The 19,249-nt window shown below is 42.6% G+C and overlaps 1 protein-coding gene across 5 annotated transcripts in view; it reads right to left on the reverse strand.

The window, feature by feature from the left end:
- SAMD12 (sterile alpha motif domain containing 12) overlaps positions 1 to 19,249 on the reverse strand; it is a 177,818-nt gene that overhangs the window by 74,910 nt on the left and 83,659 nt on the right. For 4 of the 5 annotated variants that reach the window (XM_065629144.1, XM_065629145.1, XM_065629143.1 and 1 more), the window contains exon 5: positions 7,840 to 7,911. The exons of the other annotated variant lie outside the window; for it this stretch is intronic. In XM_065629144.1, the coding sequence (XP_065485216.1) occupies positions 7,840 to 7,911 (72 nt within the window). The remainder of the gene's footprint in view (positions 1 to 7,839; positions 7,912 to 19,249) is intronic. 5 annotated transcript variants of the gene reach the window in all.

The raw sequence follows: 19,249 nt of genomic DNA on the forward strand, positions 1-19,249 counted from the left end.
CTGTTGTCTGAAGTTCAATTAAATCCAATGTACTTTTCTGTAAAACAGTAAATAGGCAGCACAGTTTTAATTTAAAATCACATTAAATACTTCATATCCGCTTCGCACTGCATGGTTTGCAACTGTTGGAAATACCGCAGTATTTTAACACAATTTTTAGTTCTTCAATTTTTTTGAAGAGGAAGGAAAAAAAACACAGCAGAGACCTTGCTGTGAAAAAAAGACACAGAAGCACTTGCTGCCTCATCCCCCATAGAATCCAAATGTGTGCTGGGGGGAAGAAACAGGAATGGGGTAGATGTGAATAGAATCTGCTTTTGATATTCAGAACTATGTTGCAATAACTTTGGAGCAAACATGTTGCTGGCTTCAAAAAGCCTTTATTTCATGCTTTTGCAATTATAACACAGGTTTTAAAATTTCAAGCTATTCAAGCTGTAACATGAACAAAATCTTGCTTCACTACTGCCCGTGTGGTTCAATCTGGCTTCTTTGCCTTCAGTTTGACATTCTCCCCATCTCAGACATGGCTCTGAACCAAAAAGTTGAAGATGCCAAACTGTGTTTTTAAAGCTCATGAGATTAGTTTGCACTTGTAACAGTTTGTCTCTGTTGTCTCTTAATTTTGAATGAAAACACCTCCTTATTTATACACAGGCTAAGTTGGACAATAAAAAGAATAGTTCTAAATAGGAACTAGAGATGCTAAAACCCATACGACTGGGCATGGATGAATTTCATTTTCTGTTTGGCACATCTGTCAAGCACCTAGACCTGATGTGCTGATAAAACAAGGCAGCTTAAGGCAAAAAACATGTCAGATCCATCTGTTCTTTGGGACATCGAGAAGAAAAGGAATTGCTTCCTACGTGTATTCTGTACACTTGAGGCCACTCTGGAGAGGTTGCCCTCGGCTGCTGACAGCAATTCAGCTCCACCAGTGGGTTTCAAACCTTGTTCCCTGCCTGCTGCCTGGGCACGTTGTGTACCCTTGGCCCCACCTGGAGTCCTGTGTCCAGCTCTGGTTCCTCACTGCAGGACAGACATGGACCTGTTGGAGAGGGGCCAGAGGAGCCACAGAAATGGTCAGAGGGCTGGAACAGCTCTGCTGGGAGGACAGGCTGAGAGAGTTGCGGTTGTTCAGCCTGGAGAAGAGGAGGCTCTGGAGAGACCTTATTGTGGCCTTTCTGTACTTAAAAGGGGCCAATAAGAAAAAAGAGGACAGATGTTTTCGAAGGGCATGTTATGACAGCACAAGGGGTAATAATTTTAAACTAAACTAAAAGAGGGGAGATTCAGGTTAGACATGAAGAAGAAATTTTTTACAACGAGGGTGGTAAAACCCTGGCCCAGGTTGCCCAGAGAGGGGATGAATGGCCCATCCCTGGAGACATTCAAGGCCAGGCTGGACGGGGCTCTGAGCAACCTGATCTGGTTGCAGATGCCCCTGCTCGTTGCAGGGGGTTGGACCGGATGAGCTTTGAACGACTCTTTCAACCCAAACTCTTACACGATTCTATGACTCTTCTCCCTTCTCTCCATGGTCAGAGAATTGGTGGCTGGGATGGGGATACAACTACATTGGAAAAGCTTTGGGAAAGTCAGGAAACAAAGCACAGAAAGCAAGATTGAAGCCCATACTGAGGCCACCTAATCCAGGACCCTGGCTCCAGCAGTGACTCTCAGCAGCTGAAGGAACCCCACGCTGCATCTCACACCTGCTTCACACCCATTATGCCCCCCACTTTCTTAGAGCTACGGCATCCCTTCTCATGCTATTCCCCAGCTACATCCAGAAACTCCTGCTGTGAATATCCCACTCAGGTCAGCCTTCATCTCCGTCAAAACACAAGTCAGCAGTCTAAGCAACTGAAGGCAACTCCGAACAGAAAACAGCTGCTCCGGCATTTGCCACTCATTTGTCCAGCTCCCCAAAGTGCAGCTGCAGCCAACGTTGAACCACAACGCCAGCAGCTACCACAGAGCCACCCACTGTATGGCTCCAAATATGGACCACACCAACTGGAGCAGAACAAGCACGGGAAGAGTTGACAGAGCTGAGGTGCTCCTGACAGAAATCTCATCTTCCAGCTGTGTTTTAACAAAAAACACATTTGAGCCACCTGCAGCCACATTCAAGGAGTTTGGCAGCCATTCAGGAGATGTGCTACTTTCTCACAGGAAGGTGGAATTAGAGTAAAGTTGGGGTTTTTTTGTTTTGGTTTTGTTTTTTTTTTTTTTTTTTTTTTTTTTACAGAATACATACAACCCACTCACTGATATTGGGCTGGGTATAGATCTTTAACTCAAGTAACACTCATTCATTTCTCGCTTTCAACTGGCAGGATGAAAAAGGGAAGGAGGTCCTAAATGAACACAGGAGACCCAGATAACAAGCACAAAGTTCATCTGCTTTCTGGAGTGAGCAGCTCTCAGTTTTGCCCATATGAAGGCAGGAAACAAGCACGCAAAAACTCCTTTGTACCATATACTGGTCGCCTATGCATATTACCCAACCCACCTGAAAAGCAAACATCCAAGAAGATAGAGCTCACTGGAAAAGATCTTGCTTTGCCCTTCCAGATTAGTCCCAATTTTGAGAGGTGTTTGACCTTGTTTCAACTTCCCTCTAAATATTTAAAGCTGACATTGAGCTGCCGGTGTTTAATCCGGACTGTAACAGTTCTACTGTGAATCACTTGCTCTAGCTCAAAATGATGGTCACTCTAATGAAGCAAGATGGCCAAATTTCTTGTCCTCCAATACACAGGACTGTACGTGCAGGACACACAAGAGACGGGCATGAATGTGATGAGAGGGGACGGAAAGGGACATGGAGCTGGTGGGTGCCCTTTCCAGAACCTGCAGCCTCTGCCAGATGGAGCTGGTCTGCAGAACACCGGGGTGCAGCTCTGGATGTGGCACTCGGATGGGGAGGTGAACATGTATAAACCAGCTTTGCCCTTCAGCTTATCATGCAGCACATACATAAACAAACAGCCAGCAAGGTGGGGCACAGAACGGAGAGAGGCTCTGGTGAAGCCCTGCCCTTGGAAAAAGGGGATGGAAATGAGGGGCGAATCGTAGAAGTCTCACAGTGCATGAGATGGGACAAAGCTGGATCAAACCCACACTGTCTCGTTCTGCGAAGCACCAGAGGCAGAGGATTAAGCACATCGCCCACTGTAGTTCAAGAAAGTCATGCATATTATCAGTTACTTAAAAAGGCTGGCAAAAATTGTGAAGGAACAAAACAAGCAATCAGAGCTAAGGGTCTGATTACTAAAACCCAGAAATATCCTTTTGGAAAGCCGGCCTGATTTGCTGCAAATCCATTTCAGCAGCCAATTTGAAGCTATCACACCAGCATGCTGTTATATGTAAGTTAATAAGCACTTACTATTGATGGCTTCTGCAGTGGCTGTTTAATTTTTAATCATATCCTTAATTTACTGTTTACATTTTTATCCAATTAGAGTGTGTGCATGTGTGTGCATCTGTGTGACGGAAAGAACATGGAAAACTGTGTTTATTCAGAAGTACAATGCTTTGCTTCCTAAACAAGGAGATGCCTATGTCTCCTGTGTGACATTTTTTCACACAGCCCTCTTATTTTTCAGGAGGATGCCATCTCAGGCTGCTGTGTTATGTTGCACCATTCTGTTGTTAGAAATGGGCACCGCTGACCTCTGTGTGCAATGCTGTACATGGAGTTTGGAACTGAATGTCATTAAAAGATCCAGTGCTATGAAACAGGTAGCTTTACTGGCACTTCCCTGAACAGAAATCCCAGCATCCCTTTTCATCTGTTGATCAGATATTTAGGTAACACCTTGGGACACCCTCATCCTCCTCATCCCCATTTCAACCTTTCATCAGATTCCTATAGTCATAAAAACTAGATGCACTGAAGGGATGGAAGATGGATCATTTATTTTAAAGCACTGACAATTTTTCACGGCTATCAACAATAAAGTTTTAAATTACAGAGGGAGAGTAAATAAACCAAACGATAGAGCTTCAAAGAGAGTTGGGTGATGATGGAAGGATAGAAATTAAAACATTTCAGAGTCCAAGAGATGAGCTAATCACAAATAAAATAATATTGTGTTCCTATTACTACCTGACATGCTGGTTGGCGTAATGCCAGTGATTTTAAAAAAACAAAGCCAGAAATGCACTCAGCAGAGGTATAATGTGGTTGATATGGATCCTGGTAGAGCTCTCAGGAGGTGACCTGACACCCAGCACAACTCCCAGTGCCTGTGCCCTCCACAGTCAGACAGTCCCGGGTCACAGGGGGACAGCAGTGAGGACAGGAGTAACGGGGCTGCCCGCTCCTCTCCTCGGGCAGAGCCTGCTCTCGCTGCCAGCAGGCAGAGGCTGAAGGGAAAAGGCAGGACTCTGTTTCCCCATGGAGCATTTGTTTCGAGGAGAGATGATGGCAGGAAGATCTGGACAGCAGAGAGGCGCCTGACCAGGACTCGCAGCCTCCTCCTGCCGTGTTCATGGCTCGGCACCTGGACACCCACGTCCCACTGCAGCGTTTTCCCTGCATCCTTGAGAGCTATGCTGAAAAACCCTGATGGGCATCTACTTTACTTTACTCCCAGGAAGAAAAAAAAAAAGATGCAGTTCTATCCCTCTGCAAATATAACACCTCCAATTTCACCACTTCTTCTCTACAGCACAAGAAAGGTAAAGATAGGAAATCGATATTTTCATAGAAAAAATAAACATCTAAAAGTTCCCATAAAAGGAAGAAACTAAATGGCTATGGCTATAGATGCCTTAACAGTGGCAGAACAGGCTGGATTAATGTGCTGAGGTAAAAGACTAACAAACACAGAGGAATAAACCGCTTTTGGAGTAAATGCTATGGGTTCCAGTGTCCTTTTTCCGAAGCCCGTTGCACTCTGTAGCCCAAGCATGGGGCAGTTACACACATCTTCGCGCAGGAACCGTTCCTGAAAACATCCACTCCGGGGAACGCTGCTGCCCAGTAGGCGCAGCCCTGCTCTCCAGGAACTGGACTCTTGTCTTTAGAACAAAAGCCATCTGCATCAGCCCAGCAGCTCAAAAAGGCAGCGTCAGTTCTTGTTTTGTTCTTTGCCCCCGGGAGCAGGAACTTGCAGCAAGGAAGGAGGAGACTGTGTAATAACAGGGAGACAGGAAGGTCTCCGGTAGGCTCGGAGTCCTAAAGATAGCAATGAAAGTAGCACGAAGGGAAGGAGGAAACCACCCTCCCACATGAGAGGAAACCCCAGAATAAAACCTTTTTGCAGATGGTAAAAGGCTTTAGCATTCAATAAAATGAACGGGCTGCATGAGAATGCAAGGGAGCTTTAAGGGAGACACAGAAAGCCCAAACAAAAGAAGCAGCTTGGGTTTTCAGTCGCTCCTCTGTATTATTATTACAACCCATTTTTTGATAGGTTTTACCAGCTTTTTTATTTAACTTAAACTATGCAGTTCACGGTTTTCAAGACACTTACACCTTCATTGCCTGCACTGATTAATTATATGAAAGGGAAGTTTTCAGTAAGTTTTCTGAATTATAAAGCAAAAGTTCAGTTCCCAATGAGCATGTCACCTGGGGCTCTCAGCCTGGTCCTGGCCTTCCTGTGTACCCCTGGACCCAGCTCCACAGAGGCAACAAAAGCCACAATCGTAATATAATAATGACAGTTTAATATTTGTATCAGGCTCAACCACATCCGGATGAAAGGAAGAACTCAGAGGACTAGGATCTGTCTAACTGCAGTTATTAAAGCACTCATGTCTGAGAAAAATTGCCAAAGCACAGGTACATTATAACCTGATCCCAAGACAATATATAAAATGAGTGCTTGTCTGCTTCAGACTCAAGGACCATTTAAAGTACAAGAAAGAAAACAACCCCCAAACCCCTTAACCCAGAACTTGTAACTCATTAATTTTAGCCTTTTTGGTTGGTTCTTTAATTCTACTACCAGTGAGCAGAACTTAGCTCAGTTAAAAAAATATTCATAGAAAGTAATAGAATATGAAAGACTATGTTATCAATTGTAGCCAAAACCCAAGCAATTTAAGGGCATAGCATACCAAATTTTGTTAACAGGTACAGATAAATACAATAAAATTAACATAGTAAGGCAGTGGAAGATTGGTGTCAAATCAAAAGTGGGTAATGTCACTTGTTGTATGTTTCATGCTGAGAAGTAAAAAAATGGGAAAAGCTACTGCCTACTTTTCCTCTATTTAATTTTAGCGATCCCAAATTAGACAGTGAGTCCTCCAGCTGACAGGGGCAGGAACCTCCAGGGCGCAAAGCATTGTACCCATGACGGGCGTCTGTTTTAGGACGGCGCAGATTATCTCTGAAGATGGCTCTTGTTCTTCATGGATTATTTGAGGAATGCGAGCAATGAGTTCAACCAGACACCTAACTTTTAGCTGGCTAATGTAAGATGCAACAAAGACACTTCAAACTGCTCAAGCTAAAAGAGAGTATACTTGTTTTTTATCTTTGATTATGCCATGTTAGTAAAGAACATGAATAAAAAGAGTAAGATAAAAGCAAGTTTTGTGGGCTTCCTTTTCAACAGTGATTATGAAATTAGGATTGCAAATAACACAGGCAGTGCACATCATCAAAAGAGATTTGGAGACCAAGTGAAAAATAGGCTTTATGTTGTTAAGAAAAAAGTTCTAGAGAGAATAAAATACCAAAATTATATTTTCGATTCAATAAAATTGTCAAGGGAACATATTTGTCAATTTTAGAAAGACCTATGCTGGGTTAGAGAACTGAACACTTATGTTTCTGTGTTTGTGGTTTTAATTAAGTTACTAAAAACATTTATGGATTTGATCCAAAGGTCAGCAAAGTCATCGGTGCCCTTCCTTGATTTGAATGGGCTTTATAGTCTCATGCTGCAGAGGAAAAATGGGGTTGATCCTGTTCTCATTTTAACTATTTTCACGTTTTGCTGAAATCAATGGAGCATTACTCCCTTCATTTGCCCTCACAGAACCAAGAGCAAAGTTGAGGTCTCAGATTTTCAAAGGGAGATAATTTGGATAAAATCAACCCATAGCTGGCAGTAGACATAAATTTACATGCTTCTTAGTAGAGTGGCTACTCTTGCCATTTTCTCACTGTGCTAGAATTGATACAGAATGTGTGCATGAAGACTATGGATTGAGTTTTAAGTCAGCTAAAGACTTTTCTAAAGACTCTAGGCAAATTAATTATAAGCAGCAGAAACTTGAAGAAGGAGCTTGAGGTGCTCCTAATTCCTAGAAACATCCTTGATAAAAGGATTTCTCTCTTCTGGTCCCAGCATCTGTTTGCATCCCCCATCAAAACAGCCTGGCTTCTGATTATCTGGATCACAAGAGAATACTGAAGAAATCAGTACAACATGTATTCTCATACCAGAATTATCATGTGATCAGCTAAGCCATGTACCAGTACAGTAAAATTCCAACAGTGACATGCCCATTACTAGAGGGAACCAGAGCGATTTCAAGAATAGCAGTAATGGTATAATAAGGGAAAACATGAGTTGCTGACAAAGCAATAGTCACACATTTTAGTGCTTATCAGAGCGGCTGATATTTAAGAAGGGAGAAAGAAAATTTATCAACAAACAGTTCTAGCAAGCACATATCAGTAAACAATAATAATTCACTTGGAAACAGGTTATTAGGATTAGAAGAAAATAAACCACTATTTTTACAACAATAGCTGAAAAAAAACTCAACACCTAAAGGAAACATTTCTAGAAAAAGACAAAAAAGCTCATAGATGTCTCATTTTACGAAGATACATCCCAGCAAAAAGACATTCATTACCTTGATGGCCTGTAAGGACTGGCTGCTTTTCTATGACCCTCAAAAAACCATTCTCCAGGTTTAAGTAGAGATCTACAAAAGTCAACAATATCAGTAGTTAGTGCCACAGTCAACAGCTGTAACAGAATGGATGGCAGCTGCACTGCTGGACGCATTAAAGCAACTCTTGAATCTAGAGAAAGACGCATTCAGAGTACACAGGTGACAACGGATTTGTCAGTGGAGCTTTAGAGCCAGGACTATCCCTCCCTTCCTCCTTCCCATCCCTTTCATCTGAAAAATAGTTTGTTTGCTTCAAAGCTTTTAACATTTGGACCAAGAATTATAACTGCTATGACACTGTGGGAGTGATCAGTGCAGGGAATTTTCAAAGGTCTATCTGCATCCTTCATTGCCTGACACTTTTAAAAGCCGGTCGGTCTGTTGTTTAAGATGGTGCTGCTGGCTCCTTCCAGCATCCAAGAGTCTTTAAATATGGCTGGACCATCTTGGCACCTTATGACAGCAAATCACAAGGAACGGCTGAAATTGTTTCACAGCTACACTCACTGGAACAAGCTAAAGAAATTCCTCACCAGACAATTGTAGTCTAATCAGTCCTTAAAACACTCAGGCTAAAGTAGAATCAACAAAAGAAAACTAGAGCAGGAGATATTAGTCTCTTGGCCCAACTTAAACAACAATCCTCACTCAGGAGTTCTTAAAAGAATGAAAGACAAACAGAAATCGAGTAAGAAAGCAAGCTTTCCACTTTATTTCTCAAAACCGGAATGACCTAACACTTTAAGGAAAGAAGGAAATGTGATTACCATTCCCTCTCCATCTCCACCTCTGACATATGCTGAAGAGGAAAGACAACAAAACCCATACAGCTTAGAGGACTTTGGAGAGTGAATTTTAACAACAGAAGCTTTGCATTACTGCTCCCTGAACAGAGGCATAAGTGGTGTTAGTAAGAACCTCCTTCTTTCAGGTCTTTCTCTCAAAACCCAGCTCCTGAAAGCCCAACAGTGCTCTCTCAACACACACACAAAAAACCCCAGAACTGAACTTCAGAGTCTGCTGCTGACATTACCGACAGTAGGCTTCAAAACTGGTCTCAGTGGAGAATGAAAGAATATGGCAAAATTACTTTCTTCCAAGGCCCAGGTGCTGGTAGATGCTTCAGCTCCACCTCACATCATCAAATGCCTGCTGATGGCAGCTGGGTGTCCCAGATGAACGGACTGGGAAGATCGGAATCCTACTTCTAGTGGAGAGGACTCAAAACTCTAAGGTCATGTCACTGTATATGCCTTCAGACTGCTCTCAGGCTCGAAGGGGAACCCTGACATGCTTTTTTGTTCACATACAAAAGCCTTTAACTTGCTTGTTACAGTTCCTGAGGATAAGCCCCATCCCTCCTGTGTAACTGAATGAACATGCCAAGTCAGAGTCCTGGCATTTTATACCGGGCTGTCTGGATATAAAACAATGTGCACATTCCTGAGTCTGGCTATTTTCTAATCAGGTTGTCTTCAGGTGGAAGCAATTGTATAAGCCAAATGTATGTAAATCAACTACTTTTCCAACTACGTGGATAAGCTTAACTGAGAATAAGCTCTAAGATGTGGATGAAACCTTGGTGTGGCTGAGGAGCTTCTGAACTGTGTGGTATTGCCATGTACACACCGCTTAAAATTCAACCCGTCACTCCTACACTGAGTAAAACCAAGACTGACTCAGGGCCCTTGGAGGTGATACCTTTGGAAAAACATGGAGGTTCCTACAGAGCTACTCACTGCAGATTTTCTCAAGGCATCCTTTCTTTGTATGGGTAACTTTCAATAAGTCAGGTGACTGGGAGGTGTTTTTAATGATGAAAAATTTGAAGGTAACTCTATGCATAACAGTATATAGTGAAATGTTAGGATCACACAATACAGCTGTAGCTGAACTGCAAACAGAAAAATAGATTTATTCAAAAAACAACAATTCTCTGCCACATTTCCATTCACATTCGTGTTGCAAATCAAGGCTGGTGTATTTATGCTGTCATCTGTTGGAATTAGCACTTCAACTAAAAAAACCCAAAACAGGTGCTTTATGAGTACTTAAGATGCATAGTGGAAGATCAGTTCTTTTTTGAAAACCGTTCAGAATTTTGTTAGAATTCAGAACTCCTTCACATCAAGGACCACAAGATCATTGTTAATACACTTCAATTAATTATTTTATAGGGAATCAATTTCAATTAAAATCCATTCAAATGGTGACTGGTAAAATTCTATAATATTGATCCTAAGGGGGAACCAGCATAGTTAAAATTATTAATCATACTTGAGCACGTCATAAAACACTGGGCTAGTACCCATGCTTTATGATCATGTCAAATAAAGAGTTTAAAAAACCCACCCATTCCTTTGTGGAAGATCCAGAGACCTGCATACTGCTTAGTAATAAAGAAACAGTTCATAACACTGCTGACTGCCTATATATAACTAAGTAAATGAGGGTGCTCTATCATACGAAGCATAAATGCCATTAAGAGTAAACTTTTATTTGAACCACATTCATTTTTAAAATTACATTACAGCAAGGCTTTTAAAGAATGTGAATGAAAAAAGAGAAGCTTCTAAATAAAACACGCTCTTTTTACTCAACTTAGAAAAGCAACTTTACAAAGGCATAAAAAGGAGAGAGTTTTTCTCCTGCCACCCTTGAATCTTGCCAGTAATTATAAATCTTTATTGCACAGGTCATAAATGCAAGTAACAACAGGAAGAAAAATGCTTTTGAACTCTTGGCAACATTCACCTTCAGGGATTCAAACCAGCAAAACTTTACTTTATATTTACAAAAAGGCTCAAAGTGACTTGCATGTTTATTAAAAGTGCCAATATGGTGAAACACTTTTCTAACAGAATGTACTCATGCAGGCGTCAGCAACACCAGCTTCATGAAATCTGAAAGATGGTGTTAACCAAAACTCGTCTGAGTGAAAAGGGCAATTCAACCAGCTTTCACGTCAACTCTTTTCAGCGTAGGAGTTTACAGCTCGGCATAACGAGTGGGAATTGATCTCGCCTAAGTTTAGTCGTCTACTGTGTAGACAAACACATCTGGCAGTCATACTGAGCTTCAGCAATAATCAATGGAGAGCAACAGGCAGAATTCATCTGATGTGTCTGAGGTGTGACTGGTGTATCTGAAAAACAGAGGATATGTAGCAACTACTGCCTAGTAGGATAGGATTAGTAGGATTGCTTAGAGTCTCTGTGGAAGGCAGAAAACAGATACCCAACCAAAGGCACTTTTGGCACCACTGAGGCTGCCAGTGACTATATTCTAGCTTGTAAAAAAACTCGTGAACAACTTGTTTCATGACAGAGTGAGACAGCTACTCAATGGATACTAAAAGACTTAGGCAGGGAAGCACTCTTCCTAATTGTTGTGGTTTAACTCCAGTCGACACCACCACACAGCCACTCGCTCACTGCCCCCCAGCAGAATGAGAGGGAAGAGAACAGGAATGGTAAAAGTGAGAAAACTTGTGGATTGACATAAGAACAGTTTAATAATAAAATAAATAGAAAAAAGATAATAAGTAATGAAAACAAAAACAAAAAGAGAGAGAAGTAAAACCCAAGAAAGACAGGTGATGCAAATGAAAAACATTGCTCACCACAAACTGACCGATGCTCAGCCAGTCCTTGAGCTGCAGCTCAGTATAAACCTAGTTTATATATTGAGCATGATGTCACATGGTATGGAATATCCCTTTGGTCAGCTGGGGTCAGCTGTCCCAGCTGTGTCCCTTCCCAAGTTCTTGTTCACCCCCAGCCTCCTCACTGGTGGGGTGGGATGAGGAGCAGAAAAGGCCTTGATGCTGTGTAAGTGCTGCTCAGCAATAGCTCAATCATGCCTGTGTTATCAGCACTGTTACCAGCACAAATCCAAAACACAGCCCCTACCTACCATGGAGAAAATTAACTCTGTCCCAGCACACTAATGCAGCAAGTCTGGATGTTGGGGAGCCTAAGGGGACAGGACCAGAGAGAGGGCCCAGGGTTCTGGGCTCTGCTGCTGTCAGAGGCAGAGCACTGGGACAGACGGGTACCAGATCCGACCCAGAATGGTATTTCTTATTTCCAACGTTATCCACTTAGTTTGATGATAAAGGTGTTAGCTGATGAAGACAGTCAGGTTTTGAACCAGAAGTCCAGCATGAAAATTTCCATGTACTTTCTAAGAGGTTGGAAGTCTTTTACAAAACACCTATCAACGCTAATTTTATTCTATGTCTGATTTCTGGAAAAATCTCATTAGAAATGACAAATATGCTACATTGTAAATGGCACCATCTTACAATATGTAGACTTGATTTATTTAAATTCTGTGTGAAAGACTGTACCTATTCCTGGAATCCCTTTCACCAGCCTGTTCTTTTCGGCTGGGTGGAAACAAGTGATTTCTACTGGCACTGATCACAAACAGCTGTTGTTAAATCACAGTCTCTGACTGCTCAAAACTTTCCTATTTAGCAAAAAGTCTTTCATGACTGGCTGCAGCACAAACAGCAATATTTTAATTTTTTTTCTTAAACCTTGAGCAAAATTTTTCTCTTTCCAATTTACACATGAGCGGAGAAAAACATACATACATATATATGTATGCGTATATATATATATATATAATATCTATTAATCAAAAAATGTGAGACAGTTTTGGGTATGCATTAGCTCAGAAGGGCTAAACTTTCCAGACCAAATTTTCCAGTAGACTGACTTCTGAGAAATTCAAAAAGCGGGAATGAAGAAAAGAAAAAAACCGACATTAATGAAATAATAAGGAAACCAGACAACTGCAATTGAGTCCTTGCAATCACACAAAACAGCTAATACTATACTCCCAGTAGACTGAGTTGCAATATTATTTATAGAAACACATAAAAATGCAAGCACATCATAATATTGTACAGCTAAAATCTTGCTGTAGAAGTTCATCAATACAAATTTCATAGTTGCATACATGTTTCCTTCTTCATACTCTAAACTAATATACTATGCATGCTGAAGGACAATTCTGTGCTAAACCCATCCAGAGTGCATTACGATGTATTGTCCAGTGTATTGGAACTTATTTTACCTGTCAACTGAATCACTTGGTTATTTGATATGAATATGTATTAGCATCACAGCAATAGCTAAAAGGTAACTAACAGAACCATAGTAATTCAATGGTCTACCAGGGACCATTGATTGCACCACAAAGTATATTCTTGAAGCTAGAAACCAGGCACATGAAATTCAAATAACTGATGCCATAGATGGAATTTGATATTTATCGTCACTGATGCGTGTATTTTAAACATTTTATCTGCACTCAGATACACACTCCACATACGATATTCTGCTTCAGCTAAAATGAATGAAAACTATAGAGAACCCCTCAGAGCATACTTGTAACCTGAAAAAATTGATTTTCAGAATCCTTAACAGTGCCTAAAGTCTGAAAAACCTCCCAGGAACAACCACGGCTTCTGACTCCAGAGCCTACGTCCTCTGTAAGTGCTGAAAATGTCCTTGACTGGGAGTGGGAAAAATACAACAAAAGCTGCTCTTTCGTACTCTAATGGATGGCAGTGAAGTCGTTTCACAGGCTTGGAAGAGCACTGTTAAGTGCTGTGATTCCTACAGTGGTACAGGAAAAATGACATAAAATGGAAAGGAGTAAAAGGGATATGGGCATACAGTGAAAATAAATATCAAGAAGAAGGTTAAGATTTCTTTACCTATAATCATGCAATTTAGCATGTTGAGTCCTGGAACACAGTTTTGATGCTATGTTAAGGAATAAACTATTACTTTTGAGTAATTTCTGACAGTGTTTCCATGCTATACTTTGTGTTCAACTCACAAGGTCTTGCTGGGATTTTGGGGCATTACAGGAGCACAGAGCAAAGGAAATCAGCTCGGAATTAAGTTTGCTGGGGCTCTTCGGAAATACCAAGTGTTTTTTTCTGTGCCTTGGATAGATGCCATGTATACAGCATATGCAAGAAACATTCGAATAGTAATTTGTGCTATAAGAAGAAAGGCCCTTCCTGACTAGCTGGAAGCTTCAGGGTTAGGGAAAAGAAAAAGGTGAGGTCAAGATAACGAAAACAAAAGAAACGGGTGCCTGGCAAGAGGACAGTCCACATTTCAAATGCCGCACGCCTCTGAGCATCACCACAGGGACACAAAACCCAGATCCCTCACGTGTGACACACTTCCCCCGGCAGCTGCCGGGGAAGGCAAACACACTGCCTACCTGGAGCACTCGCAGAGGCAACATCTGTTTGTTACAGACAAAAAAAAGCATATTTCTGGCGGAAGGAACTCATGATTCCTTGGGTGCCAAAACCTTGAGTCCAGAACATACCCAGGAAAGAAAACAGCACATCCTGGAAGTGTAACAGGATGACCTTCTATCACAAACTTCAGTTGTTCTGACTTCTTTACAGGGTTGACAAAGAAATATGATGATGTGAAGTAATGCTTCTTCAAGGGACAGGAAAGACAGTAGGCAATGGCAGTCCAGATACCACCGTATCCATACAGCCCAGACAGCAGGGGCACAGAAAGCTGCAATTGTATTCTCTTAACTCCAAATGACCTAGTTCTGCACTTCAAAACGTCGCATGTTGTCAAAATTTCTGATCTCTCAAGTCCCTTTTTAGGCAGGTGTGTAACTCCTAATCACTCACACTATGTACTGGCACTAACCACAGTGGGGAAGGTCTTCATATGTGGCAATTCAGAAGATGGGAATGAGCCTCATACTTCAAGCCTTTGATTCTGGAAAACGACAACAAATCTCCCCACATGTGGTGACGCAAGATGGAATGGCAGGGCTCAGGTTCCGGATACCTTCAATATTCACAAGGAAGAAGCAGATAAAGTGAACACGACTTGACATCATTTTTCTGACAGTCTGGGAGGATTCAGTGCCAAGCAGCTCAAATTTTGATCAATCCTGCCTTTATTCTAGTATTAAGAAGTTGATAAAGCTGTAAAAATCCTTATAACACATTTCAGCTGGGGCGGTTCCATGGCCATGGTTTACTCACCGCATGGACCCTGAAGACGATGTTTGTGTCACAAGGTTCTGCTAAAACCCAACAAATGATCCATCACTAGAATACATGGCTCTTACTTCATGTTTCCTCAGAAGATGAGATGCATCTTTGAAGGCCCCCTAGTTCCCTTCCTGGAAGAATACAGTGCTGGGGTAATTTAACAGCTTTGAATGGGACTGTTCTGGAAAAGGGAGGGAGGAGAGGAGAGGAGAGGAGAGGAGAGAAGAGGAGAGAGGGAAGGGAAGGGAAGGGAAGGGAAGGGAAGGGAAGGGAAGGGAAGGGAGAGAGGGAGGAAGGAAGGAAGGAGGGAAGGAGGGAAGGAGGGAAGGAAGGAAGGAAGGAAGGAAGGAAGGAAGGAAGGAAGGAAGGAAGGAAGGAAGGAAGGAAGGAAGGAAGGAAATCAGTCTTATTGTGGTTATCATTGGGCACATATGTTTTTTCAGTAGCTGAGCACCAGTGCAGGATGAGCAGAAAACTTACTGAAGAAATAATTTCAACAGGTATCAACAGCTGTGATGATTTTCAATGAAGCATAGAGCTTTATTCTAACACATTTTGCTAGCAGGAGAAATTTTTTTGAAGACAATTTGGCACATTCTGTGGCCTGGCAGTATATTCAAGTAGCACTTTGCCCTATATGAAACTCACAGACGAGCTTAGGAGGGGGCCTAATGTCATCTTAAATGCAGGTACCATTTAATCCAAATCCAAAATGCTTCTTAAGCTTAGCCCTATTAGCAGATTGCTGTCTGCGGATACTTCGCTCAGAATCCCACATAGCACTGTTCTACCACTTTGAGGACAGTCTCTTCTATGCTTGCTGAAAGCAGGACTCACATTGAAAAACCTCAAAATAACTTCTTCTCTGTGTAGTTACGTAAGGCTTTTTTTGAAAAATGATCTTTCAACTCAGCCTTACAGTGGTAACAGTACAATAATGGTGTTTCCAACAGTGTGCAGCTCTCCCCAAGAGACACTGGAAGGTATTTTGTCAAATTAGTTCCTCAACATCACTAAGTCTGGGGAAAAAGGCACGGATCAGTAGCTGGGCCTGTGTCCTTCTATCCTAGTGGAGGTTGGAATAGCGTTTCTGCTGATAATAGCCTCAATCAGGCAGTTCTTACTCCAAAGAAAATCTTCCTAAAACTCAAGACAAGCCTTCAATTACACAATCACATACTATTCTGGCTATAAGATCCCCAGAACAGACGGATAGTGTGTCCTGAATGAAGAAGAATGAAAAAGTTTTGAGTAATTTTTCTGAAACAGAAAAAGAAGAAAAGAATCCTAGTTCTCTATTGAGTTTTTAAAATGAGGTTAACTTTTTCTTCGGAAAACAGAACACAAAACCACCGAAAATATCTGATAAGTATTATAGAATGCTTTTTTAAAACTTTCCCCGTTAGCTCCAGCTTCAATCAAAGTATGAACTAAAGTCAGTGGAAGTCTTTTCGCTGACATCAATGGGCTCTGAGTTAGGACCTCATTGCTTGCAACCCAGCTTGTGTGCTAAATGAATCCAGAAATGGGTTTTAACGGCTTCTTTCACCTATCGATCTCCTGAGCTGTGCACTGAGAGACAGAGGGCTTTTTTTCTCCTCGTTTTGGAGGACATTTTGGAGGACAGCAAAGCCTGTGTAGCAATAGCTACACTATGACCTGCATTTTGCAAGTGGAATTTGCCAAGTCTTGGGAAACGGGAGAGGTGCCTGAGGACTGGAGGAAAGCAAATGTCACTCCGGTCTTCAAACAGGGCCAGAAGGAGGACCTGGGCAACTATAGACCGGTCAGCCTCACGTCCATCCCTGGGAAAGTGATGGAACACCTTATCCTTGGTGCCATCTTAAGACATATCAAGGATAAGAGGGTCATCAGGGACAGTCAACATGGCTTCACCAAGGGGAAGTCGTGTTTGACCAACCTCATAGCCTTTTATGAAGACATAACAAGGTGGATTGACGATGGCAGAGCAGTGGATGTGGTCTACCTTGACTTCAGCAAAGCATTTGACACCGTCTCCCACAGCATCCTCACGGCAAAACTGAGGAAGTGTGGACTGGATGATCGGGTAGTGAGGTGGACTGCAAACTGGCTGAAGGAGAGAAGCCAGAGAATCATGGTCAATGGGGCAGAGTGTGGTTGGAGGCCTGTATCTAGTGGAGTGCCTCAAGGGTCAGTTCTGGGACCAATACTATTCAATATATTCATCAATGACTTGGATGAGGGAATAGAGTGTACTATCAGCAAGTTTGCTGATGACACCAAGCTGGGAGGAGCGGCTGACACACCAGAAGGCTGTGCTGCCATCCAGCGAGATCTGGACAGGCTAGAGAGTTGGGCAGGGAAAAATTTAACGAAATATAACAAGGGAAAATGTAGAGTCTTGCATCTGGGCAGGAACAACCCCAGGTTCCAGTATAGGTTGGGGAATGACCTATTAGAGAGCAGTGTAGGGGAAAGGGACCTGGGGGTCCTGGTGGACAGCAGGATGACTATGAGCCAGCACTGGGCCCTTGTGGCCAAGAAGGCCAATGGTACCTGGGGTGTATTGGAAAGGGGGTGGTTAGTAGGTCGAGAGAGGTTCTCCTTCCCCTCTACTCTGCCCTGGTGAGACCTCATCTGGAATATTGTGTCCAGTTCTGGGCCCCTCAGTTCAAGAAGGACAGGGAACTGCTGGAGAGAGTCCAGCGCAGGGCCACAAAGATGATTAAGGGAGTGGAGCATCTCCCTTATGAGGAAAGGCTGAGGGAGCTGGGGCTCTTTAGCTTGGAGAAGAGGAGACTGAGGGGTGACCTCATCAATGTTTATAAATATATAAAGGGTGGGTGTCACGAGGATGGAGCCAGGCTCTTCTTGGTGACAACCAACAGTAAGACAAGGGGTAATGGGTTCAAGCTGGAACACAAGAGGTTCCACTTAAATTTGAGAAGAAACTTCTTCTCAGTGAGGGTGACGGAACACTGGAACAGGCTGCCCAGGGAGGTTGTGGATTCTCCTTCTCTGGAGACATTCAAAACCCGCCTGGACGCCTTCCTGTGTAACCTCACCTAGGTGTTCCTGCCCTGACAGGGGGATTGGACTAGATGATCTTTCGAGGTCCCTTCCAATCCCTAACATTCTGTGATTCTGTGATTCTGTGAATTTCCAAAAGGCAGGAACCGCTGGCATGCAAATGTGTTACTTTTCAGAGAAAAAATGTTCTCCAAAACAGAAAAGCACTTACAGAAAGCTATTTCAGTAATAACCTGGATTAGGAACATGTAAGCCGTACTAAGAATACGTGTGGACAGTTTGAAGAAACTGGGCAAGGGGACAAAAGCAGTTTTGGACAACAACTGACATACAGCTTTACAGACTGCATGGTAGCTGAGAAATTGTATCTTAACCTTACTTAGTACTTGCAAACAAGCACTTTCAACAGACACACACTCCAACCTGGTGTAAATGAAGTGATAAGGGACGGGAACACTGCTGTCATCCTGTCACTCACTGTCCCCCCTGCTCTGGGCTCACACAATGAACACAGCTCTGCTGCGCAGGGGAATGTTTCAGGGACTGTTGTGCTGCCCCAGAACTTCAGCTCTATTTGAAAAGGCTGGAGTGGAGCTGAATTGCTCCACAGAAGACAGCGGGAGCTGCAGACCACCATTTTTCTGTAAGCTTGTGCTGGCTTTCATTAAGCATATGATAGCATGCCTTTATATGATTAGACTAAATAACAATGTTCTCTCTACATGGCAGAGACTACGTTAAACACACATCTGTACATCCATCACTATCTTCACAGTCCAGCATGTGTTTATTGATCCTCTCACCGAAGTCCAAAATGGGATCCTCAGCTGCATGGGTAAGGAATAAATCTCAAAGGATGCTGCTCTGAACTCCCTGAAATGACAGTTGCCGCTGTCTGACCGATCGTGACTCAGACACCAGTTGATGTGTCCAGAAGGGACCAGAGAGAAACAATAAAGGGGAAGCCTGGAAACACATAGTTCTCAATGCCAAATCCAGGTTTATGGAGAAATCTATCTGGACTGCAGTGACCAACTGACGCAAGTTTATAGCTTGTGGGTCTTCATTGTCCCATATCAATAAAATCCCAATTTCTGTAAGCAGGCCTAAAACAGTGACAGTTGGGCGGGCAGAGAGAACCCGGCCAACACTGAAGAAAAGGACGTAGGAATAATGGATGAAAGGATGAATAGATGAAGAGTTCTAAACATCTGGGGAAGACACTGATGCTTCAGCATGTGCGCTGTCTTTGGCACGACACAAGATGAGGTGAGGTCATGGCAAAATGAAGGAGCC

This window comes from Caloenas nicobarica, chromosome 2 (assembly GCF_036013445.1).
Source record: "Caloenas nicobarica isolate bCalNic1 chromosome 2, bCalNic1.hap1, whole genome shotgun sequence".
Taxonomy (NCBI): Eukaryota; Metazoa; Chordata; class Aves; order Columbiformes; family Columbidae; genus Caloenas; species Caloenas nicobarica.